The following is a 27624-nucleotide window of genomic DNA, read 5'->3' on the forward strand; positions in this document are numbered from 1 at the left end:
AAACAAAAAAATTGAAGTAACAGATACTGCATTTTGATCTTGGCCCGAAGGCCAACAAATCTCTTAGAGGTGGATTTAATGTAAAAATTTACTTAATATCTCAAAAAAAAAAAAAATAATAAATAAATAAATAAAATAAAATAAAAATAATAATAATAAAAACAACGAACGCCGTGAATTAGTGACCGGGCGACACACATGATGTGTTGTGTCGGTTACTAATTCACTAGTGTGTCTGTCTGTGTATATGTAACCTACACACAGACACACTGCGTAACAAGCACAGTACAGTGGATTCACTGGATTGCTCCGTACCGCTGGCGGGTTAAAAACTCAAGTTCAAAAATAATCCTCCAATTACCAAAGCGGACTTCCGTTTATATTGTACTAGCCTGAGTATTTGAAGGTGTGTGTTTAGCAAAAAAAAAAAAAAGTGGTAGTAGGCAGGCAGGTTCGAACCCGTACGGCGAAGGAGGAAAAGAACGTTAAAAAAAAAAAAAAAAAAAGTGACGTCTTTGCTGCTGCGTCCATCATCGCCAAAACAGAAGTGCAAAGTTTTAAAGCGACCCACCCTTTCCCTGTAGAAAAGTGCTCAGTTGCGGGTGAAGGAATTAATGTTTTTAGCCAATTTTTCTATATTTGTCAGAAGAGTCGAGTTTCAAAACGATATTGATCTCGTGAAAATCCGTCACCTCTATCGAAAGTTTTAGGTAAACATACAAACATACATACATACATACATACATTTAAATAGACAAGTGAAATTTATATTATAGAAAACTTACAGAAAAACAAATACACAAATTAGCATGAAAGAATATGTGAGACTTTTTGCACACATTTTTTTTTAAATAGAATTATGTTTTTCAATGGTTATTTGTTTTAGAAAAATATATTAAATATTTCTTTATAGTTTAAAAAAATAGAATACAATTTTTTTTTGTTCCATTTACGTTTTTTTCTGTATTATTATAATATTTTTTAAAGAAAAACAAACTTTTAACAAATATAAGTCAAATTAAGAAAGTAGATTCCGAAAGATATGAGAGAATGAATGACTCGGAAATAGGGGATCATTTTACATTTAATTTTAATTCGAAAATACTTTATTTGAGCGAAGGATGTTATTTTGCGTGCGTACATGTTTTGAAATATTTTTTAGCAATAATACTTTTAGTGTAAAAAAAAAAAAAAAAAAAAAAAAAACTTCACGTGGCTGCCAACGAAATAAAACTAAACCAGAAAGCCCGGTCTGGTAAGCGGAACAATTTCGCACCAGTAAACGATTTTTAATCGACAACGGTTAATGGAGGACGCTCCGACGAACTACAAGCCCTTGTACCCCTCGGCGTAAATACCCCCCACCGGACAAGCAGCAAAATCCCACCCCATACACAATAGAGATCTCCAGATGTAAGAGGGTCTTCGGGTTTGTATTACTGTACACATAGATTCGAAAAAGTTGTCAAAAAACAAATATATAACAAATAAATATTATCAAAGACAAGATAAATTACTTTTCTACCAAACTGGATATAATTTTCGTGTTTTTATTAAATTTAACATGTTTATTCAGCTCGAAAAGCATACAGTGTTTACCGATGTAAAATTCAAAATGGCGGCCGACTCTCTCTTTAACACGGTAAGTTCGGAAAAAGGTGTTATAAATAATAAACTAGATAAAATACTGTTAGAAATTTGCTCAATATATGTTACCGTGACATAACTTGACATATATTCGGTGTTTTTTTAATAGTATTTTGTCTAGTTTATTATTTATAACACCTTTTCCCGAACTTACCGTGTTAAAGAGAGAGTCGGCCGCCATTTTGAATTACATCGGTAAACACTGTATGCTTTTTGAGCTGAATAAACATGTTAAATTCAATAAAAACACGAAAATTATATCTAGTTTGGTAGAAAAGTAATTTATCTTGCCTTTGATAACATTCATTTGTCATATATTTGTTTTTTGACAACTTTTTCGAATCTATGTGTAAACCCGGGTCTTCTACTCCAATATTTTCTTCCCCAGAACTGCCAGACTTTGGAACTCCCTTCTGGAATTCTGCTTTCCCAACTGTACTGACATGCAGAAGTTCAAGTGTAATGTCATCAGATATCTTGCTGCTCAACTCCCTACATAGCATCCTTGCAACTTATACCCTCGATAGTAGCCTCCTACAGCAAAGTGGCACTGTCTTGTTTGGGGTGAAAATTGGAGGAGGGGGGGACTCTGGTTATGGTCAACCATGCTCCCGTTAAAGTCATACGCAATTCTGAAGTATAGGCTCCCTTAAGTGCGACCGTACCGATGTCAGATGAAAACTTAGCCTCGATGCGAAAATGGGTCCTCTTGCACTTTAAGTAAATGGAAATTACGAAGATAAAAAAGGAACAGCAGTCGTCTTACACCGGTTGAAAGAATGCAATTTAATTGGATAGAGAAATTATAACGTCATTTTATAAATAAAATGGATTGCCAATATTAGAAAACAGATTTTTTTTTTTAAAATAGATGAATTTTATTTATGCAGGATTTTTTAAAAACAATTTTTTAAAAACATTTTTTAAGCGTAATTTTAATTAATTAGAAATGAAAAAAAAAAACGTTATAGAAATTGACAATATTAGAAGAAAACAATTTTCTTTAAAATAAATGATTGTTTTAGAAATAAATAAATACACCAATGATATATATATATATATATATATATATATATATATATATATATATATATATAAACAAACGTCTATGAGATAAATACGAAGAAAGTTAAAAACTTTTTTGCGCATTTCAAGGAGCAACCATAAAAATAGAACTTTACGCAGGGTCCACGTATCCTGTGAAGTACTTTTTTTTTTTTTTTTTTAGTATGAAACACATTTTTTTTTTATCAACCAAACAAAGATAATTAGAACTGATATTGTTTTCTGATACATATTATTATACGCGGAAATATTCTTTTACAATACTTCCTATTCTTAAATTCTATCTTAACTTAAAAAATTCTTTTAACGTTTTTTTTTTTAAATTTAAAATAAAAGTAAAATAGTTCACTCAGCGATCGAAATCCTTGGCCTTCGGGACAAGATCAAAGTGTAGTATCTGTTCTTCAGATGCTGCACTTCTATTTCTTGTTCTCTTTCGGTGGAGGAGAAATCCTTCACGACTGAGACAATTTTTATTTTTGTACCTTTTCTCCACGTTAAAAAACGACCCTGGTGTCTAACTCTGTCCCGTGGGGAGACATAGTAAATAGGTACATTAATTATGTTTATACTATTATTAAATACTTATTAAATTCTTTTACAATAATTTCAATTCTTAAATTCTATCTTAACTTAAAGAATTTTAAAAAAATTCTAAAAATACTATTAATTATTAAATACTTAGTTATTAAATTCTTTTCCAATTCTTTTTCCACAATTTTAATTTTTAAATTTTATCAATTTCATAGTAATGACGTCATAATTTCTCTATCCAATCATATGTTCCTATTTACAATGCCTCCCCACGGGACAGAGTTAGACACCAGGGTCGTTTTTTTAATATGGAGAAAAGGAACAAAAATAAAAATTGTCTCAGTCGTGAAGGATTTCTCCTCCACTGAAAGAGAACAAGAAACTGAAGTGTAGATCTGAAGAACAGATACTACACTTTGATCTTGACCCGATATATATATGTAAAAAAAAAAAAAAAAAAGTGTTAATAGTTTTTAATGTCAATTTTGCTTATTTATTTTAAACTAAAACAGGAAGTCCGGTTTGATAATCGGAACATTTTTACATCGAGGCTAGGTAGGTATGACCATAATAAAGGCGAAATTTCCGACCCTCATAGCAAATAATAACAGTAAAAACTTGGCTGCTTGTGAAGATACAGATGACAAACCGATTCTTTTTTAAGAAGGTACTTGTAAAGTTTAAAATCAAGACATGAAAAAAATCAAAATATCGAAAAGGTTATATTGTACGTATCCGTTATGGAATGAAGTTCTCCGAAAACAAAATTTCACTAAAGTTCATCAAGTAGGTTTTTTTTTTTTTTTTTTTTTTTTACAGCGAAAAAAAAAATTTGTTATGGTACCGAGCAAAGGGTTAGATTCTTACCAAAAAAAAACTAGTATTAAAGATGGGGAGGGAATCTCGGCACTTTATACGGAGTTATCTCCCCGTGGCGTGTTAAACATTTCCACAACAGCTGACTTCAACGCGCTGTCATAAAAACGTGTTTTTCTGCTGTAAAAAAACCCAAAAAAAACTACTCCATCAAATTAAATGAAATTTTTTCTAAAGATCCAAAACGGAAACGTACAATATAACCTTTTTCGATATTTTCATTTTTTAATGTCTTGATTAAACTATACAAGTGCCTTTAAAAATATGTTTTAATCAAAGACAAATATCACGTACTTTTCGTAATTTTTGGATATATTACTATTTTCGGCATGGCACAAACCATGCCGAAAATAGTAATATATCCAAAAATTACGAAAAATCAAATAGAAATTTATTTCTAGCCAAAAGTAATTTTTACGGAAAATTGGGTAAACTCGTGCGCGCGTGCGGTAGGAGGCTGACCGCAAGGGGCATAAATCCGAAAGGAATATTTTAGATTATTTGTAATGCAATATTTGTGGTCTATAGCGATAGACTTTTTTTTTTTTTTTTTTTTTTAACTAAAAACAATACCAGTTGTTCTACTGGATGAATGTTCGTAATTTTTGGATATATTACTATTTTCGACATGACAATTAAGTACGTAATATTGTTTTTGCTTAAAAAGATATATTTAAAAAAATCGATTTGTCGACTCGACTACAGCTTAACAAGTACCAAAACGGTGCAAAATAAAATCGTAATTCTTGCTGGATTCTCAAGAAAGATTTTATAAATATATATATATATATATATATATATATATATATATATATATATATATATATATATATGTGTGTGTGTGTGTGTGCAAATAATATTTCTTGTGTTTATTATAAATCTTGCGTTAACATTTACTGTAACAGTGTTCAATACCGAAAGTTTAGAAGTAGTACCGACATAAAATGCTTATGGCAAGTAAGCTAAACCGTTTTACACTTTACTATCATTTACTTTCGTTTTTAATCCATGGGTCGGGAGTGCTTATTCAAATTAGCACTGATGGCGGCAATTAAAAGTAAAGAAACTACAAATGTACTCGTTACAGAACGAAGATATACTCTAAAAATCACGTAATCAAGTAGTTTTATTTAAAACTAAGAAAATTAAAATTTACGATTTCTGGCAATTTTACAACTAAATTACATCTAATGAATATAAGGCAGATTTTACCTCGACACTTCCAGTTGACCCGTCCCTTTTCTTTTTTTTTAAATTTTATTTCATTTCATCGAATTTAATCATGGTTGACGAAAACACCGACTCGCTAGGTGTGTCAGAAATTTCGTGAAAAATAGTGAATAATTCCACCCCGTCTTTCCAAGCTTATAACTCCTCGAAAAATGTAATTCAAGCCCTAATTTTTTTTTTTTTTTTTTAATTAAAGGAGCAAGGACCAAGATTTCATTTAAATAAAAAAAATAAAAAAAGTGTTTTTTTTTTTTTTTTTTTTTTTAAAGTTTTAAACTTCGGAGAAACAGGTAAATTTCTAAAAAACACTACTTTTTTGGTTTTAAATTTGAATATATTATTTATTGACCTTTTATCTTCAACTTGTGATATATAACACTTTGGTGAGTAAATTAATTATTTACTTTTTATAGACATTTCAACATGCGAGGCGTGAATTATTCGACTCCCCTGTCTTTCCAAGCTTATAACTCCTCGAAAAATGTAACTCAAGCCCTAATTTTTTTTTAATTAAAGGAGCAAGGACCAAGGTGTCATTAAAAAAATAACAAAAAAAAAAAAAAAACAACAACGTGGTTTAAAAAATAAAAAAAGGTTTTAAACTTCGAACTTTACAGGTAAATTTCTAAAAAAACACTACTTTTTTTGTTTTAAATTTGAATATATTATTTATTGACCTTTTCTCTTCAATTTGTGATATATAAAATTTTGGTGAGTAAATGATTTACTTTTTAATAGAAACTTGAAAATGGGGGGGGGTGAATTAAAAAAAAAAACCCGTTTGTCTAAAATATTATATTCAGCTTATTGGAAAGAACATAAAATTTCACATTGACCCTGAAAATATCGTAAAAATAGAATCAATAGAAAAATTTTGATAGATTTTTAAAGTTTAAAAATTGAAAAATATTGAGTTCGGAAAATTCATTACTGTTTTTTAAAAAATAAAAACAATATTTCTATTACTTTTAAAACAACTTTAATAGTTTATTTTAGAAGTATAATCCATAAAGAAAATAAACAACCCACTTTTAAAAGAGAAATTACGAGTTTTTTTTATATTTTATTGGAAGTTTCGTGTTAGGGGTGTCAAAAATTCCTACAAAAATTCTGATACACCTACTGACTCGCTTAGTTGTAAAATTTGATTTGTTTGAATAAAAAAACTACTCGATCGAATTACGTAATTTTTGGAATATGATATATTCGTTAACGTTTTCATAGACTTTTAAAAAAAATTTCTTTTAACTGCTGTTATAAGTGCCAATCTGAAAAAGCAGCAATTATTTTTGCTACTTATGCAAGTACGTTACCACGCTGAAATAACAAATTTAGGAAAACTCGTCCCGTTTTGCTAGGTAGGAAAACTCGTCCCTTATTGAATAAACATCGATTGAAAACACATTTTATGACCGTTTTTGAAGATTATTGTCTTTAAAAGAGAATACACATCCCATAATATTTTTTAAAAATATTTTTACTTGTTTGCTGTTGTTTTAAAAAAAAATTAAATTAATTTTTTCTACCTAGCTTTGAAAGTTTTTGGTCTTTCAACTTATTTTAAAGAGTTTATTTAGTTTAAAAAAAAAAAAAAAAAGTGATGTCGAGTGTTACTGTTACTTATGAAAAAAAAAAATGTCCGTGGAGTCTCGATAATTGCTCAAAAATAGAAAATACTGAGGTAGATATAGTTTTAAAACGAGCCCCCCCCTCCAAAAGAAAAGAAATTTTTAGGTAATAATGCACATTCCATAATATTTTTAAAAAAATATTTGTACTTGTTTTGTTTACTTTTAAAAAAAAATTAAATTGATTTTTCTAAGTTTTCGTTTTCTACCTAGCTTTGTAAGTTTTTGGTGTTTAAACTTATTTTGAAGAGTTGATTACTTAATAAATAATATTGGACAAAAAATGTCTGAAAATCAAGCTACCGGAAGTGGATACGGTTGATTATGTAAGGAAACTGAACGGAAGACACGAAAACGAAACCATATATTTATTTAAAAAATACTTTAGTTTTTAACATTTCTTGTGTTATTACGAAACAAACAAACACAAAGAAAACACTTTTTGTTTTATCAAATAATAAAACAATTTTATTTAGAAAAAAATGGTACTTCACGGAAAACGTGGACCCTGCATAAACGGTGTTTTTATTTAATAATTGCTCCTCCAAAGCGCATACGCAAAAGATTTTCTTTCGTTTATTTAATCACGAAAACTTTTTCAAGGTACTATTTCAGCCCCCCCCCCTCCCCCAAAAAATAATAATGGGGGGAGGGCAAAAGCATTATTTGAATATGTATGAAAAAATAATATTTAGTGGAGAAAATAATAAAAAAAATTAAAATAAAATGAAATAAAAATGAAATAAAAAATAAAATAAAAACCAGCACTAAATAAAAGTATGAATCAAATTAACACACAAAAAAAAAAATAATAAATAAATAAAATAAATAAACGCGCGATTAAAAATAAAGTCACGAATAAATTGAAAGAAAACACTTTGCTCTCTCAATCATGAAATAAAAACACCATTTATTCACGGTCCAGTACACGTTCCCCGTGAATTACCGAAAAATTAATTTAGTTTTAACACACTTCTGCAGTATGCGCACCGCACCGCGGCCATCTTTTCTTGGTGCGTTTCGCCGTTTCACTAAACTGTCGCCATGTGGCGCGTCTCTGCCAAAAAAACATTTCAATTATTAATTTTTGTTGACTCCTAACAATAGCCGCCGTCTGCATACTGCACGATTGCTCCCAAAATGACTTTTAAACGATACCCTCCCTCTCCATGTTAAGAATAGCTTTCGAAATAATGTCATTTCAGCGCGGTACCAAAATGACATAAGACCGTGTTTTCTTTTTTGTTGTTTTGTAATAACAAGAATTATTTAAACTGAATTAATTCTTCTAAATAAAATAATTGCTTTCTTTGATAATACGTGTTTTCTTTCTTTATTTTTGTTTCGTAATGACACAAAAAGTGTTAAAACTAGAGTATTTTTGTAATAAATATTTGGTTTCGTTTTTCGTATCTTGACTCCGTGATCAAGTTTATTTTTTAAAGCAAGAGTTAAAAATAATTAAAAAAAAATATATTATGGGGAGGGGCATAAGTCTTTTAAAAACAATATCTCCTTCAAGAACGGTAATAAAATGTGTTTTCAATCGATAAGGGACCAGTTTTAGTTTTCGTACCCGGCAAAAAGGGGGGAGTTTTCCGGGTACAAGTTTTCCGGGCACCAGAATAACAGCTAGAAAATCATTCTTAACAGAGAGGGCAAGTATCCTGTACTTTCACCTAACAATTTAATAAGCAAATATATCGTAAAACTTGAATTCAACTAGAAAAAGGGCGGACCTGTACGAGAGTGCCCCCCTCCCCAAATAAAAAAATTTGCGTTTCACACCTCCTCCTCCAACGATTATCATAGACCTGTAGGGTTTTGAAGCTCGACACTTCGGACGACAAATATCGAAAAATTGGCTAAAAACATTAATTCTTTCACTCTCAACTGAGCGCTTTCGCTTTTCTACAAAGAGGGTCTGTTTTTGGCAAATACAGTTAAGAAATTATTTGACATAAAAGTTATAAAAAGTATTTATATAAAACATTTCAGCCTTTGAATCTAATAAAGCCCGGATTTTTTTTTTTTTTTTTTTTTTCCATCATTTTTATTAGAGTAAATGTGCGATAATCGAAGCCACCATATTATTTTTAAAATTTGGACTCTCCAAGGTTTGACAGATTGGCCTTTTTAAGGCCAAATTTGGCATTTTTTACGCTCTTTCATGAACTATGGGTACTAGTGCACTTATTGATCCGTGCTGAAATCATAACGTTATTATTTAAAAAGCCGTTCTTAACATGGGGAGGGGAAGGTGTTTTGTTCCTATTCTATACTATAACCTTACAAATGAATAAAAAAAAAAAAAAAAAAAAAATCTTTAATTAAACTTGGAAATACGATTTAAAAAATAGCGCGGATCAGGTAGTGAGTGCACTGCAGTGAGTGCACTAGCACCGAACTATGTGTTGGCCACCATTTTTTTTTTTTTTTTTTTTTTTTTGTAATGAAAGAGCGTAAAAAGGGCTAAATTTGGCCTTAAAAGGGCCAATCTGTCAAACTTTAGAAAGGCCAAATTTTAAATGCAACACAACAGCTCCGATTGTCGTACCTTCAGTCTAAAAAAAAAACAAAAAAAAAAAACAATTAAAAAATAATAACAATGAAATTTGGTCTAATGTGTTTTATATAAACAAATAGTTTTTATAAATTTTTTGTTTGTCAAATAATTTAAGCCGCTTAACTACACAATTACCCGCCCTTTTTTTGGGGGGGGGGGACAAGTCATCGTATCGGTTGGAATGACTTTACTACTTTCAACGTTCCGAACTTCCGGTCGCGTCTTGGAGTAGCGGTAAGACATCAGGTTTTGTTTCACTTTCTTTTCCGCCTTTGCGTCACGGGTTCGATGCTTGCCTACTTACTACCACTTTTTATCTTATTTTTATTCATTTATTTTTTTTTTGCTCAACACACATCTCCGGGCAACCAGGCTTATTGAAAAAATTGAAACAGCAAAAATAAAAATAAGAAAAAAAATATAAAGATAGAGACGTAGGGGGCAAGATTCTTCAGGTTTACCATGTGACAGTGTTTATTAAAAAGTTCATGTACATTTAAAAAAAGACAATGTAACTTTATATATTTTTTTTTTTACAAGCCATTTCTTTCGCAAATGCATATGAAATTACTTTTTTTATTTAATGCACACGTGTTTTGGGGCTAGGATCACAGTGTAGTATCTGTTCTGATGCCGCTGGACTTCACCTTTTCTCTCATCGGTCAGTGGAAAAAAGATCCTTCATTAACGAGACAATTTTTATCTTTGTTCCTATCCAAAGTGGCAAAAGTGACCTTTTTGGGGGAGCTGAATTTTCCCCACATTAAAAACCGACCTAGTATCTAACTTTGCCCTCGCGGGGAGGCACATAGGAACATTACGGGTTTGTACACATAGATTCGAAAAAGTTGTCAAAAAACAAATATATAACAAATAAATATTATCAAAGGCAAGAAATTACTTTTCTACAAAACTAGATATAATTTTCGTGTTTTTATTCAATTTAACATGTTTATTCAGCTCAAAAAGCATACAGTGTTTACCGATGTATTGGAAAATTCAAAATGGCGGCCGACTCTCTCTTTAACACGGTAAGTTCGGGAAAAGGTGTTATAAATAATAAACTAGACAAAATACTATTAAAAAACCACCGAATATATGTCAAGTTATGTCACGGTAACATATATTGAGCAAATTTCTAACAGTATTTTGTCTAGTTTATTATTTATAACACCTTTTTCCGAACTTACCGTGTTAAAGAGAGAGAGAGTCGGCCGCCATTTTAAATTTTCCAATACATTGGTAAACACTGTATGCTTTTCGAGCTGAATAAACATGTTAAATTGAATAAAAACACGAAAATTATATCCAGTTTGGTAGAAAAGTAACTTATCTTGCCTTTGATAACATTTATTTGTTATATATTTGTTTTTTTGACAACTTTTTCGAATCTATGTGTACTGTACAGTAATACAAACCCAACCTCACATATATGATTGCTTTAATATTTATTTCAATGCTTAATATATTAGTAGTTTAGAAGAAGTAGCATAAATACTTATGGCAAGTAAGCTAACTACAAACGTTTTCCAGTGAGAAATCACTCGTAAAGGGGTGAGTCTGTTTTGTAAGTAAAGCAAGGAGTAACTAATCGAGAAATGCGTCCAAATCTCGCGCCCTCTTTAAAAAAAGCACAGCAGAAAAATTAAAATACATTTTACGTTTAATAAAAACCAAACGCTTTTCATCCGACAGCATTCGTTTTACGATTTTTATTTATATTTTAAATAAATCTAAAATTTATTTAAAATTTTATATTGGACATTTAATTTTCACATCCATATCTTTGTTGATTAAAGATAAGTTATAAACACACTATGAACGAAACTAGCAATCAAAAAGGTTAAAAAAATAAAACATTAATCAGTGTGTGTGTGTGTATATATATATATATATATATATATATATATATATATATATTATATACACACACACATTCACAAATAGAGCGAAAAAAATAAAATGAAAACGTTGACATTTTTATTTTATATTTCTTGTTTTGACCTAGTAAAAAGACACAAAAGAAACGGTTGTATTTTAAATTAAAACAACTCACATGTGGTCCTTTCTTTCTAGACTAAACACTGAACTATTTATTTCTAAATTTAAATTTTAGTGGTTTTAACGTAAAATAAAGTCAAAACGCATAAAAACAACAATTTATATAAAAGTCCCTATCTTTTGTTAGTTTCAAAACAAATAACACGTTCAGAGAAAAACAATTAAAAAATAAACAAAATGCAAAAATTAAAAATAAATATTTAACAAAAAAAAAAAAACATGACAAAATATCAACAAAAAATAATAAAACTGATTTAGATCATAATTCAATGAGAAAGTTTGTTAAATTTTCAAAATAAAAATAATAAATCGATTAATTGTACAAACCAGACATAAGACCATTTAAAAAGTCGACGATGTTTTTTTTTTGTTTGTTTTTGTCCAGATTCGATCCGAGAAAGTATTTATTTATTTATTTTTTATATATAATAAAAACAACGAAAAAAAAAAAAAAAAGAACCTTTAATTGTGTGTCGGGTCAAAAAGACATGCCGGTTCCAGGGTCACGACCAAGAGAAACCGGAAGTGACCTCTACAAGAAAAATAAAGCAGCCAATACCAAAAGTAAGGACCGCAACTTAACGATCAAGATTAAAGTATTTTTTTTTTTCTAAAAAGAAAATATCCGAAAAATATATACGATAAAAATTTATCTATAAAAACGAAATCCTGACGCAAAAATTTAAAACAGATAATAAAATATGCCATGAAATAATTTAAAATAAATAAATAAAAAAAAAACAACAAAAACAATCAATACCGGAAGTAAGTACCGCAATGAATATTTAAAGTTATTTCTAAAAAGAAAATCGGAGAACGAACGCTTTATACCATACAAATTTGTAAAAAAAAAAAATCCAAATAAATATTAAAATAAAATACGTCATTAAATCATCAAATAATTAAAACTTTTTTTTTTTTAATTCAATTCCCAATTAGTATTCAGCAGCGAATTTGTTCTCGATAATTATTCGATAAAAAATGAATATATATATATATATATATATATATATATATATATATATATATAAAAGCCGTAAAGGAGCCGTTTTGCGTTTTAGTTCCCAATATCAAGCTCTCTTCAGCCGATCTATCTCATCTGGCCATGTGTGTGTGTGTGAGTGTGACATAAGATTGAAATGTTGTTGCCCAACACAACATCAATATTTACTTAATCTACGCATTGGAGTTTGTGTTACTTGTTTCACACTAAAAGCGAATTTATAAAACCCACTTTGCACGGTTTAAAACAAAAGCCGACGTTACGTACACAGCGACTGTACGGAAAAGAAGTTTTATAGCTTCATCGATACACAATGGGTGTAATTAATCTAATTCATAAAACTCACTAGGTCTGTATGTGTCTCGATATTTTCAAACTTTATCTTCTCCGAAATTAAAAGTCGAGCGGCAGTCGGCACTAGGGTAGGTGTATCAGAATTTTTGTAGGAATTTTTGACACCCCTAACACGAAACTGCGAATAAAATATAAAAATCTCGTAATTTATCTGTTAAAAGCGGGTTATTTATTTTCTTTATGAATTATACTTCCAAAATAAACTATTAAAGTTGTTTTAAAAGTAATAGAAATATTAAAAAAAAACAAAAAAAAACTAATGAATTTTACGAACTGAATATTTTTCAATTTTTAAACTTTAAAAATCTATCAAAATTTTTCTATTGATTCTATTTTTACGATATTTTCAGGGTCAATGTGAAATTTTATGTTCTTTCCAATAAACCGAATATAATATTTTAGACAAACGTTTTTTTTTTTAATTCACGCCCCCCCCCCATTTTTAAGTTTCTATTAAAAAAAGTAACTAATTAATTTACTCACCGAAAAGTAAATAATTAATTTACTCAAAAATTGAAGAGAAAAGGTCAATAAATAATATATTACAATTTAAAAAAAAAACAAAAAACGTAGTGTTTTTTTTTAGAATTTTACCTGTAAAGTTTGAAGTTTAAAACCTTTTTCTTTTTTAACCACGTTATTTGTTTTTTCTTTTCTTTTTTTAAATGGAACCTTGGTCCTTGCTCCTTTAATTGAAAAAAAATTAGGGCTTGAATTACATTTTTCGAGGAGTTATAAGCTTGGAAAGACAGGGGGTCGAATAATTCACGCCTCCCATTTTGAAATGTCTATTAAAAAGTAAATAATTAATTTACCAAAGTCTTATATCACAAATTGAAGAGAAAAGGTCAATAAATAATATATTCAAATTTAAAACAAAAAAAAAGGGTTGTTTTTTTTTAGAAATTTACCTGTAAAGTCCGAAGTTTAAAACCTTTAAAAAAAAAAAAAATAAATAAAAAAAAACACGTTTCTTTTTTGTTTTTTTTTTTAATGAAAACTTGGTCCTTGCTCCTTTAATTGAAAAAAAAAAAAAATAGGGCTTGAATTACATTTTTCGAAGAGTTATAAGCTTGAAAATATGGGGTGGAATTATTCACTATTTTCACGAAATTTCTGACACACCTAGCACTAGGGGTCTCAAATGGTTGGATTTTTATGGGCCGTTCTTTTATGGGTCTTTAGCCGGTTTAAATAGTTTTTAATGGATCAAAACGGAAGAAAATCGTTATACATTTTGTACGTTTTGAATGCTACAGTTTGGGTTTCAATTCTAGTTCATGGCACCCAAATTTTTTCTTTTTTACTTTTGAAATCATGACTATAATAATATACACGAAATCTAGACAAAATATCATATTTAAGCGTATTGAACAACTGGGCAAAGCCCCCCCCCACCACCATCATCATCATCATCATCATCACTACACACACCCAAACCCCCACAAGTGGTTTTATACATGCACAGGAAAATATTTCTAGCCGTGCGAATTTCGGATTGAGAATTTAAAGACTTCAAAATCTCCTTTGAATTCCCTCCCTCCTTTCTTCTCCTAGGTGTCATGAGGATTTCTATGTGGGCCGTGTATACTATACACGCGCATGCGCGTTCAATTTTATTTATTATTAGCGGGGGGGGGGGTACCCGGCGTGGCCCGGGTGTTTGTAGGTGTGTGGGTGTGGGGGTGATTAAAACACCCCTGTTTAAAAAAAAAAAAAAAAAAAAACGTTGGCCGTGTGTTTGGAGGTGTAAAAGAGAAAAAAAAAAGTTTTAGTAGGAAAGTAGGCTTGAACCCCGAACCTTTGACGTGGAGGTGGAAACGAAATGGAAAAAAAACCCTGGGACCTAGGCAGCTCGGTCACGAGAGAAGAGGAATAAAAAAAAAAAACTCTTACTTTAACGTTTATAAAATGAAATTAACAGGTGCGAGAACCTTAAGTCGCGTGATGTTTGACCTTGAAACATGACGCGGCTGCAAGCCAGTTTTCGCTTGTTTTATATTGAAAAGCGAAAGATACACGGGACGCTCTAAAACCTGGGAAAAATAACGCGTGAAAGTCGGGCAAATTAAATAGATAGGCGACCCCCGTTCGGAACTCATATTATCATTTAGATATTATCATTTAGACGTGATATAAAAAGTTTTAAGGAATGAGCCGACCGAAAAGTCCAGCGAAAAAAGCCTTTTACAGACATACACAAAAAGCGAACACACACACATACATTTTCGCTTTTATATATATAGATTTACGGTGCTTATTCAGATAAGCACTTATGGCGGCAATTAAAAATAAATAAAATACAGAAAAGTCTGTACATACTCGGTACAGAACAAACATGTCATTATTCCAAAAATCACGTAAATTGATCAAAGAAATTTATTTAAAACTAAGAAAATCAAAATTTACGATTTTTAGCGATTTTACTACTAAACTGCAATGGATGTTATATTGAGTTTTCACCTATAACTTTCGATTTAAGTTGTCTCCCCTTTTCATCGGATTTAATCATGGCGGACGAAAATACGACTCGCTTAGTCGTACAACTCGATTTTCTTTAAAAAAAAAAAAAAAACTTGATCAAATTACGTGATTTTTTTTTTTTTTTTTTTTTAATTTCATCCTCGTTCTGTGACTGGTACGGACATCAAACATTTATAGATTTTCTTTACTTTTAAAACCCAAAAAACTTATCCATCTCCGCAGGAGAGTAGATTATCATGCCTTTGATAACATTTATGTTCTATCTTCTTCTATAAATATAAAAGCGAAAAGGTGTGTATGTATGTTCGCTTTTTCTGTGTGTCTACACAAGGCTTCTTTCAGACAAGCGGTCGGTCGATTCACAACTTTTTAAAACTTTTTATATCACATATAAATGGTAATATCTCACAATTAACAACGAAGCTCGCCTGTCTATTTAATTTGGTCGACTTCGGGAAGATAAATATTCAATATTTGTCGCTCGCCGCATGTGGGTTAGTCTTTTTTCTATAACATCTTGGAGGTGGAAAAAAAAAAAAAAAAAAAAAAAAAAGCGTTCAGCAGTAAATGAATACTATCCCGCAGTCAAACTCATTAAAACGGGCACCTGCTACATCTAACTAATTAAATAAATTCAAACGGGTTTCCGTTAGCATCTCGCGGTGGGGCAATGGCTAACATCGCACGTTTTTTTTTTTGTTTGTTTTTTTTTCTCTCACACTTTAATTTACAACTTTGCCACAAGGGTTCGGGTTCGATCCTCATACTTACTTTTTTTTTTAACCCCCCCCCCCAAACACCCGGGCAACGCCGGGTACCCCTCGCTAGTTTGTTATATATTTGATTTTTTATCACTTTTTTGAATCACTGGAAGTAAACGGAAGAGAACAAAGCTTCTTTCTTAGAACTGCATGCCCGTGGAGCTGTCTTCTTCCGTTTGCCTACTTTACAGCCGACTACAATCTACTTGGCCTGGTGTCTCACTCTGTCCCGTGGGGAGGCATAGTAAATAGGTACAATCTACTTGGCCTTTTAGTCAAGATCAAAGTGTTAATATTGTTACCTTTTTTTGTATTTTTGTATATAAATAAAAAATGTTTTAAAACTGGGTTTAAGTAGCCCCCTCCCACACACACACATAAATACAAAATTATGGGGTAACCACGATAAAAGATGCTGCCCGAGAGAAAAATCATTTAAAACTTACAACAGAGACGAGAGGGATCAATCAACCTCACCATCCCCCCCCCTCTTTTTGAGTTGGCCTTGAGCCTAAGTTTTTTGTTCATTTTCCCTCTTGTATTTTTTTTTCTGTGAATAAAAAATTTAATATCTCAAAGTGTAGTATCTGTTCTTCGAATGTTGCACTTCCATTTCTTGTTCTCTTTCAGTGGAAGAGCAGTCCTTCACTAGGTGTGTCAGAAATTTCGTGAAAAATAGTGAATAATTCGACCCTATCTTTCCAAGCTTATAACTCCTCGAAATTTTTTTTTTTTTTTTTTTTTTTTTTTTTTTTTTTTCAATTAAAGGAGCAAGGACCAAGGTTTCATTAAAAAAGGAAAAAAAAAAAAAAAGTGTTTTTTTTTTTTTTTTTTTTTTTTTAAAAGGTTTTAAACTTCGGACTTTACAGGTAAATTTCTAAAAAAAAAAAAAACAGTTCTTTTTTTTTTTTTTTTTTAAATTTGAATATATTATTTATTGACCTTTTCTCTTCAATTTGTGATATATAAGACTTTGGTACATAAATTAATTATTTACTTGTTAATAGACATTTCAAAATGGGAGGCGTGAATTATTCGACCCCCTGTCTTTCCAAGCTTATAACTCCTCGAAAAATGTAATTCAAGCCCTAATTTTTTTTCAATTAAAGGAGCAAGGACCAAGGTTCCATTAAAAAAAAAAGAAAAAAAAAAACAAATAACGTGGTTTAAAAAAAAAGGTTTCAAACTTTACAGGTAAAATTCTAAATTTTTTTTGTTTTAAATTTAAATATTATTTATTGACCTTTTCTCTTCAATTTGTGAGTAAATTAATTATTTACTTTTTAATAGAAACTTGAAAATGAGGGGGGGGCGTGAATTTAAAAAAACGTTTGTTTAAAATATTATATTTGGTTTATTGGAAAGAACATAAAATTTCACATTGACCCTGAAAATATCGTAAAAATAGAATCAATAGAAAAATTTTGATAGATTTTTAAAGTTTAAAAATTGAAAAATATTGAGTTTGAAAAATTCATCACAGTTTAAAAAAAAAAAATTCTATTACTTTTAAAACAACTTTAATAGTTTATTTTGGAAGTATAATCCATAAAGAAAATAAACAACCCACTTTTAAAAGAGAAATTACGAGTTTTTTATATTTTATTTGCAGTTTCGTGTTAGGGGTGTCAAAAATTCCTACAAAAATTCTTATATACTTAGTCCTTCACGACCGAGACTTTTTTTTTTATTACCTTTTCTCTACGTTAAAAAACGACCCTGGTATCTAACTTTGTCCCGTGGGGAGGCATCGTAAATAGGTACAATCTGATTGTATTGACCAAGATCAAAGCGTAGTATCTGTTTTTCAGATGTTGCACTTCCATTTCTTGTTCTCTTTCAGTGGAGGAACAGTCCTTCACGACTGAGACAATTTTTTTTTTTTTTTTTGTACCTTTTCTCCACGTTAAAAAAACGACCCTGGTGTCTAACTCTGTCCCGTGGGGAGGCATTGTAAATAGGTCCAATCTGATTGTCTTCAAGTCCAACATAAACAAATTCTTTATGAGCCGTTCCACTTAAGTTAACAAATTTACCGAATTTCCATTACTAACGATTACTATATTGTCCAAAACAGTAAAACACTCGTCTAGCCAAAACCACTGTCAATAATTTCCTCCACTCTTTATCTGTGCCTAAACTTACACGTAGATTCCATGAACAAAGTTTCTTTCTTAGAACTGCACGCCTGTGGAACTGTCTTCCGATTGCCTGCTTTACAGCTGAATACAATCTGATTGTCTTCAAGTCCAACGTAAACAAATTCTTGATGAACCGTCCCCCTAAGTAATCCAGTTTACAAAATTCCCACTACTTATGTTTACTACGCTATAATCACATTGACTAATGTATATCCATTAACTCTAATCCTCGAGTGGCCTCCGGGCCTTGATAAGTGGTGATTCTTGTGTAAAAAAAAAAAAAAAAAATGAAAGAAAAGAACAATGCGTTAAAGCGAGTTTATTTTCTTTTCAATGAAAACAGGTTTGCCGTCAAGATGAAAAACAAGTATTTTCATCATATTTCGTATAAAAAAAAAAAAAAAAAAAAAAAAGTCATCCATTTTGAAAGAAAAACAAAACTTTTTCGTTCGCTTTCTCACGAGGCCAAAAATAACGGGGGAATCTTTGTTGTTTAAAAAACAAATACGATTCTAATTTTATTATTAGGTGAGCTAGGGCACAAGTTTCACCTTTCGCCTTGTTAATAGAAAAATGAAAATCTATTTTGTTTCTCGTGTGATTACACGGTAAAACCCAAAATAACTGAATGAATGGTGCGCGCGCGTGTGTGTGTGTGTGTGTGTGTGTGTGTGTGTGTGCACGCGCGTGTTTAAACGACGGTCATCTTCAACCTTGACAGAACATCTTTTTCTTTATAAAATCGCCCATATTTTGTTTGGGCGTAAACAAATATTTTATTTATTTACTAGTTTGGGTGCCCGGCGTTGCCTAGGTGTTTGGAGGTGCATGTTGAGAAAAAAATAAATAAATAAATAAAATAAAATAATGGTGGTAGTAAGTAGGCAAGCTCGAACCCGTACCGCGAAGGAAGAAAATGTGGGGAAAAAAAAAAAAAAAAAAAAAAACGTGGCGTCTTTGTTGTTGCGCCCATCGTCAAACCGGAAATGGCGAAGGTTTAAATTAAGGCTAGTGAATCGAAAAAGGATGATTTTTGAAAATATCGGCGAGAAAAGCGACCTCTTCCTGTAGAAAAATGTCCACTTGAGGGTGAAGGAATTAATGTATTTAGCCAATTTTTCGACATTTGTCGTCCGAAGGGTCAATCTTCAAAACGATACTGATCTCGTGAAAATCCGTCGTCTCTGTCGAAAGTGACAGACAGACGAGATTTACGTATAGATTATTTTTATATTTCTTATATTAAAACAGTAAGTTAGAGACATGCAATGTTTCGAGATCCTATCTCTCGTCAGCGTGGCTTGACTTTCTAGGAATCTAACTAGAGACCATGCGTATTATTCTGGTCCAATTCATTAACTGTTAAAACAATCAAGCTACGCTAAAGAGAAATAGGATCTCCGTAAATATAGAACTGTAAGCTACAGACATGCAAGTAAAATAAAAAGAATATTTTCATTACCTATAAGTTACACAGAATTATCAACGCGATGGTTGTGGGTTCAATCCCCAGATAGGGAAAGGTGCTAGAATTGATTATATATAAGCTGTGTGTGTGTGTGTGTGTGTGTGTGTGTGTGGTCACGAATAGGTTGACTATTTTAAAAAACTGATTACATATGATGATAGATGTATCGAGACACAGGAATTGGCATGTTTGATCTGGCAGAACGGTGGTTCATTAAAATTGTGGGGTCTGCGTTCGCGCCTGGTTCACAAAGTATGGGATTAAAAAATTAAAAAAAAAAAACGTTTTCAAGTGTTTTTAATATAGATGTACATAAGAATACTCTGATAAGTATGTTTTAACTTAAATAGGGATGGTATAATAAAATTGTGGGGTCTGCGTTCGCTCCTAGCCTCAATAGAATGGAAATAGGCACAAACTTTAATAAAGACTTTTCATATCTATCTGCGTAAGTATACTTTGATAATTATGCTTCAGTTTGAAGAAATATGGTATAATAAAATTATGGGGTGTTCGTTCGCACCTGACCTCCATAGAATGGAAATATGTCACAAAGTTTAACAAGGTTTTTTTTTAATATAGATCCACAGAATATTGTGATAAGTGTTTCAGTGTGAACAGGTATAGTATAATAAATTATGGGGTTTATCTATTTTATTTTTACTTTCATCATATTTTGCTTTGGTTTTGATACCCCCAAATTCAACCCAAATTTACAACACTTCATTTTCATAACCTATCATACTTTCATAAATCAGAGTCCATTTTCTGTAGGCTGTTTTTGAACCCAGTCAACGACGGGTACTTTTGCTAGTATATATATAATCTGAGAGAGTGAGATATGATAGAAGTAAAATACATTTAATATAATTCATGATATTAAATGTATTCACGTTTTAAGATATCTTTTGTTTTTGAATTTGTTAGGTGAAAGTACAGATTAGTTACAAAACACCCGCCAGCCTGGTAACATAAGTGCATTAGTACCAATAAAGTGATTTTTAATATCGTATTCAGCTGGATCCATAACAAGCGGCACTTGAATGAATGGTTTATTTTATTGACGATACACCGTAATCACGTGATAAATATTTTAGCAGACGAAAAATTGGAAGACAAAAGAGTTAGGAGTTTCGCTAAAAGCTATAGATCGCCCCTCCCCACTTTTTTTTTTTTTTTTTTACGTTTGAGAAAATATATGCACGTTTAACACGTGTTTTTACGGTAATCGACAAAAATACAATTTTATAGTTCAATATTTAGAAGTTTATAAAGAATTGGAATCGGTAATTTTATCGGAATCGGGAACAATACAGGAATACTTCCACCAATAGTGTGTGTGTGTGTGTGTGTGTGTGTGTGTGTGTGTGTGTGCGTGTGTGCGCGCGCGCGTGCATGCGCGAGCACAAATGTCTCTATTATAAAGTGAAGAATGTATTATTTTTTTTTTTTGTGGTTCTTCGAAATAAGAGCGAAAATAGAAATATTGAATTTCAATTAAAACCGATTTTATTATAATTATGTTGAAATTAGCAACACATCTTAAAAATTACGGAAAATGATAACGTAGAAAATTAATGAATAATGAAAATAGTTTTCAAAAATGGAAAATTATATTTATAAGGAGAATAATTTTCATGATTGCAGGGGGGGGGGACTGCAACCTGTCTTGTTACATTCCCCCCCCCCCCTAAAAACTAATGGCGTCTAAATGGATCGTGAAAGTACATATATAATGTTGCAATTTATTAATTGCGATATGGCAAGCAGATAACATGATTTTTAATGGAAATTCAATCTTGCTGCTTTCGACTTTTGTTCTTATAACGAGGAAGCACCCCCCCCCCGAATTAATATTCACTGAAGTTTACATCTTACGTTGAGTAGACCATTAAGTTAAAATGTTGATGACCGGTGGTCCATCATGACCGCTGTCTGTTTCTGGTTCAAAGTTTATTTTTGATGACAAAGGATTTATGGTGCTTATACAGATTGGCACGTATGAGCGGTAATTTACAGGACGATCACGTCACGTCATCTTCCAAAAATTACGATTTTTTTTTTGTTTCCCCCCATCCCTTCAAGAAAAAGGAAATTTTTGTTTTCGTCGGACATGATTAAATCTGATGAAATAAGGGGGAGATAACTGAAATCGAAGTGTCGACGTAAAAAAAAAAAAAAAAAAAAAAAAAAAAAAAATGCAGTTTAGTAGTAAAATCGATAAAAATCGTAAATTGATTTCCTTAGTTAAAACACTCTTAACTTAATCGATTTATTCGTTCTGTAACAAGTACTTTTCTGCATTTTATTTTATTTGCTGCCATCGGTGCCAAATTGAATAAACACCAAATATTGTTTTGTGTAAAAAATAAATAAATAAAAAAAAAATCCATGGTTACAGCAATTAAAAGACACAAAATTGTATTTTAGACATAAAATACAATTTACGACCAAATAAATTCATTGATAACGATCTAATGGTACCTCCAAAATGTTGTGTACTACTAAACAAAAAGCACGACGTCATCAGTTCGTGTGTTTATTGTAATTTCTATGGAAAAGGATTAGCACTATAAAATTTATTTGCAAATAACGTTATTTTTTATTTTTATTTATTTTTTCTTTGGTGGGGAAACAAATAAATATGCAAATAACGTTATTTTACTATCGTTATTATTTTAGAACGGTAAAATAAGTGCATAAGTTCACAAAAAAGTAATTTCTCATATTATGAAAAACAACTAGTCCATGTTAATGATTTGAAGATATAAGAAAAAAGCTCGCAAAGAATTCAAAATTTATACATTAAACGATAAATTTATCAGAAATTTCTGAATAAATAAAATATACAATAAAAAATGAACAATAAAAATGTTTAAAGCAAATAGAGTTTAATAACGAACTAGACAGACGATAAAATTAATTTTAACCTGTTCTGTTGATACGTGTACCTATTTACTATGCCTCCCCACGGGACAGAGTTAGACACCACGGTCGTTTTTTAATGTGGAGAAAAGGTACACAAATAAAAATTGTCTCAGTCGTGAAGGATTTCTCCTCCACCGAAAGAGAACAAGAAATAGAAGTGCAGCATCTGGAGAACAGATACTACACTTTGATCTTGTCCCGAAAGCCATTCTGTTGATACGTGCATCTACAAATGCTTGAACTTACAGACTTCCGTATATTTTTGAAGAAAAAAAAAAAGCGCAAATTTTGATTTCAACCTCTGTCATTTTAAATAATCAAATCGAAACGAATTTTTTTTTGTCGATTTTTCTTTTGCAATTCTTATTATCTGAAGAGTCATATATTATATTATATGAATATATATTTTTAATATTGGAAATCCGTTATTAAAATATCGGTTTAAACTTCATATCGCGTAATATTTGAATTTAATATCATTTAAAGCTTTTAAAAATAATTATTTTTTAGAATTCGTTTTTTTTTTTTTTTTTTTTTTTGTTGTTGTTGTTGTTGTAATTCAAGTAATTATTTTACCGAGGGGAAAAAAAAAAAAAAAAAAAAAATCAAGAAGAATTGTTCATTTTATTTATTTATTTTTTTCTTGTCCAATTTACAACTTTGAGGTAAGTGAAAAAAAGAAAAAAAAATGATGGGATTTTATATATAACTATTTTTTTTTTTTATTTGATTTTTCCAGCTTTAAAAAATGTTGAAATTTTTATCGATCAACATTTATTTTTTTTAGTTTTCGTGACATGAAATGGGGGGGGGTAGAACACCTAAAAAAAAAAAAAAAAAAAAATTTCCTCTAAGTTTATTTAATAATGAATAAATATCGAAAATTTCAGGAAAATATGACTATTTGATTTTTGCTAGATTTTTTAAACATGGGTGTGTCAACGGCTTAAAAAACGTCACTAGATAGGAACGTTGTTTTAATGCGTCTGCGTCGTCGATAATGTAAACACGATTTTTGTCTCGCATTTTCATTATTTTTGTATGCTGTAAAAAATTTAAAAAAATATTAGCAGTTTATTTGAAGCTTCTTTTAAATAGTAAAAACAGTTAGGATGATAATAAATTAATTATAGTTACATCGTGTTACATACGGGGGGGTTAAAACTGTGGCGCGCGATGGAGGTACCTAACAATCTCCATTTATGAAATTCGTCGGAGATATAGGTTACAAAAGAGAAGATTGATCGAAAACTACGCTTTACGTCACGACTTAATGTGTAGACGTCACAGTTTCACTGTATTTTAAAAGCTTAATTTCGCTATCAACATGAAAATAGGGTAACCCGAAATATGACGTATACACATTTATTATTGACGTGTGCTCATGTTTTGCAGATCATAATCATACTTCCCTCCCCCCATTTTAAGAATGAAACCTGCCAAGAACTTACGTGAGAAATCGTGTATTGTTTTGGTTTAGAGGCACAGATGAACAATAAGACTTGATGCTTGTTTTTTAACGTTAATTGAAGTCATTAATTACTTTTGATTCGTCGACCTGATATGATGGCGAACACTTGTTCGCCATCATATCAGGTTGACGAATCAAAACAAAGATATTTGGTGCTTCCTTATTATTAGATGTAATTAAAAAATCGAAACACGTAACTTCAAGTAAAACTATGGCATCTAATTGTCACGCCGCAATAATTAACATATCCAAAAATTACGAAAAACGATGAGGTAGATAATTAAGATTGAAAATAGTTTTCGGGTGCAATTAGCAAAAATTGAATTTTGTTAAAAAAAAAATATACTATAAACAGGAAATTTCTAATCGTAAAAAGTGTGTGTGTGTGTGTGTGTGTGTGGAAAATTTTGATTTTTTACTAGATTTTTAAAACATGGGTGTGTCAACGGCTTAAAAAACGTCACTACATAGGAACGTTGTTTTTAAGCGTCGATAATGTAAACACGGACCAATTTAACAGAACTCCATTTACGCTAATTGTTTTCGAAAGCTATTTTCATTAATGATTTAGGCGCTTCTGCACTATTAAGACGAGATTTCGTTCTCGATAAATGGAGTTTTCAGATAAAAACACAAAAAAAAAACCCCAATGATATCAACTGATTTTTTTTTTTTTTTTTTGTCAATTCAAATAAGTTACAATGTTAGCTTCCAAATTATGTAGTCGAAATTACCAGAATATTACTGAACTTTAATCGTGTTTGCGGGTGAAAAATTGCGGCCATCTTTTTTAAATCGAAACGGAAAATTACCTCCCTTTTGAACTCTCCTGTATCTTACAATCGTTTTCAACATTTATTTTTTATTTTCTTTAATAAATAATTTTCTACCTTATCGATTTTCGTAATTTCGGATATAATGATCGTAAAAATACTAGGAATACGTAGGTAGGATTGTTTTCATGTGAAATTCAGTAGGTACCTCCAAGGCGCGCCAGTCCCCCCCCCCATATGTAACACGATGTAATTATAATTTTATTTAATATTAATATTATCATCCTAACTTTTTTACTATTGAAAAGAAAAAGCTTCAAATAAACTGCTAATATTTTTTTTTTATTTTTTACAGCATACAAAAATAATGAAAATGCGAGACAAAAATCGTGTTTACATTATCGACGCTTAAAAACAACGTTCCTATGTAGTGACGTTTTTTAAGCCGTTACTGACACACCCATGTTTAAAAAATCTAGTAAAAAAATCAAATAGTCATATTTTCCTGAAATTTTCAATATTCATTATTAAATAAACTTACATAATAAAAGTAGGTTTCGTTAAATATATTATAGGAAATATATTTTTAGATGTTCTCACCCCCCCCCCTATATTTCATGGTCCGAAAACTAAACTAAATAAATGTGGGTATATATATATATATATATATATATATATATATATATATATATATATATATATATATATATATATATATAATTGTTATTTCACTTATCTCAGTTGTAAATGAAATTGGATATAAATTCAATATATGTTTAAAAAACAAAAAAACAAAAACAAAAAAAAAACTTTTTCTTGATAATTTTTTTTCGGTAATATAATTATCCGAATTACAAAAAAAATCGATTCTAGAAAATTCTTTTTTATGATATTAAATTCAAATATTACGCGATATGAGGTTTAAACGGATTTTTTAATTAATAAAAAAATATATATTCATATAAAAGAATATAAGACTGTTGAGCTAATAAAATTTTAAATCCAAAATCGGGCTTAAAAAATTTCGTTTTGATTTTATTATTTAAATTGATAGAGTGTGGTCCTTATGCTTTTTTTTTTTTTTTTTTTTTTAAATGTACGTTGGCTTATCAACGTTAAAATTAATTTTATTAACTCTAGTCTGTGTAGTTCGTTAATAAAAATGTACTTGTTTTACAAAAGATAAGTTTTATATTATTTTTTATCCACAGCAAAAAAAAAAAAAACCCCAAAAAAACCGTTACTTCCATTAACAATTATAACGCGAACGCTTATCCATAGAAATTGACACAAACACACGAAATGATGACGTCACTATTAATGTGTGTAATACTGACGCCGTGGAGGCACTTAAAATTCAGTATTACGATTTCCGAAATTCGTCCTAATAGTGTAGAAGCGCCATAATTTAATTTTCTCGTGTTTTGTAATTTTTGGATGACATGACAACGAAGTAGGTACTGTTTATTTTACTTTAAATTCAATATTTCTATTTTCGAATTTCGCTGTTATAACGAAGAAGCACCAAATATCGAACTAACATGGCGATAAAGTTTGCATTTTTCAGTGCAAAAAAGTGAGACAGATTAATGGAAATAGAAACGACGAGTGACAACCTGAAACATGGAAAGGGAAGTAATTTTTGGTATATGCAAATTTACGCTGGGTTATCTCCCTTTAAAACTGACATTTTTTTTATTTTATTTATCTTATTTTATTTTATTTTGTTTTTTTTTTATAAATAAGATTTCGACGATATGTAGAGGTTACAGTCAAGGGAGAACATGAGAAAAAATCTGTTCCGGTATGAAGTTTTGTTTTCGTTAAATATTTTAAATTTTTATCTATTTATTTTTTTTAATTACCTTTTCGTAATCTCTACCAGTTGCCCCCCCCCCAAAAAAAAGATGGCGGAAATGAATACAGTTGATGCAAATTACGGAATGGAAACCACCAAACATAAAACGAAACACAAAACCATACGGGAACACTTTATTAAAAAAAAAAATCTTAGTTTAGACACTATTTAATATATTATTTCGAAAAGACTTTATTTATAGAAATTCCAAATATATTTTGGTCGATATCAAGTTTCTTTCCAACTCCTCAAAACAACTTTAAAATGACGACTTTTCTAGGTTTTCGGTTGTTATGACAACGAATATCACCTTTAAATTTGGGGCAGATCATGATATGAAGATATTACATTTTCAAAAAGTGTGGAATCACTTTCCTATATAAATTTAACGCAAAATGAGCACCCACTTTCTGGTCACCTAGTAATTTCTTCATATCATAAAGCAAATTTAACTTTGATAGTCGTTTTCAGCACCCACCCCCCAACCGGCGTTGTTGTTGTTTGTTTTTTGTTTTGTTTTTTTTTTCATTTTTTTCATCTCATAATTTAGGACGCTAATAATACTGTCGGTAAGCTTACTACACAAGCGGTTGACAAAAACATACTTCTGATTTTCGTTCTTTTTCCATTATAGAACTTGTGTAGTTTTTAACAGGTGCTTCTGCAGTTTAATATTTCACAAAAATTTTGTTTACGTTAAGGGAGGCGGTGGATAAACAAAAATTTTTGTGAATGTAAACAAACACACACACGCGCGCGCGGGGGGGAGTGCAAAT

At 30.5% G+C, this 27624-nt stretch overlaps 1 protein-coding gene across 4 annotated transcripts in view; it reads right to left on the reverse strand.

Annotated features, from left to right (window-relative positions):
• LOC145263621 (uncharacterized) overlaps window positions 1-27624 on the reverse strand; it is a 186588-nt gene that overhangs the window by 42396 nt on the left and 116568 nt on the right. The window contains exon 1 of one of the 4 annotated variants that reach the window (XM_080120464.1): window positions 11935-12082. The exons of 2 other annotated variants lie outside the window; for them this stretch is intronic. In XM_080120464.1, coding sequence (XP_079976590.1) covers window positions 11935-11949 — 15 coding nt within the window. In that variant the 5' untranslated portion in view covers window positions 11950-12082. Of the gene's footprint in view, window positions 1-11934; window positions 12083-27624 lie in introns of those variants that run through there. One more of the 4 variants, XM_080120465.1, reaches the window with a different exon arrangement.

Source organism: Euprymna scolopes, chromosome 39 (assembly GCF_053919585.1).
Source record: "Euprymna scolopes isolate OS-2025 chromosome 39, ASM5391958v1, whole genome shotgun sequence".
Lineage (NCBI taxonomy): Eukaryota > Metazoa > Mollusca > Cephalopoda > Sepiida > Sepiolidae > Euprymna > Euprymna scolopes.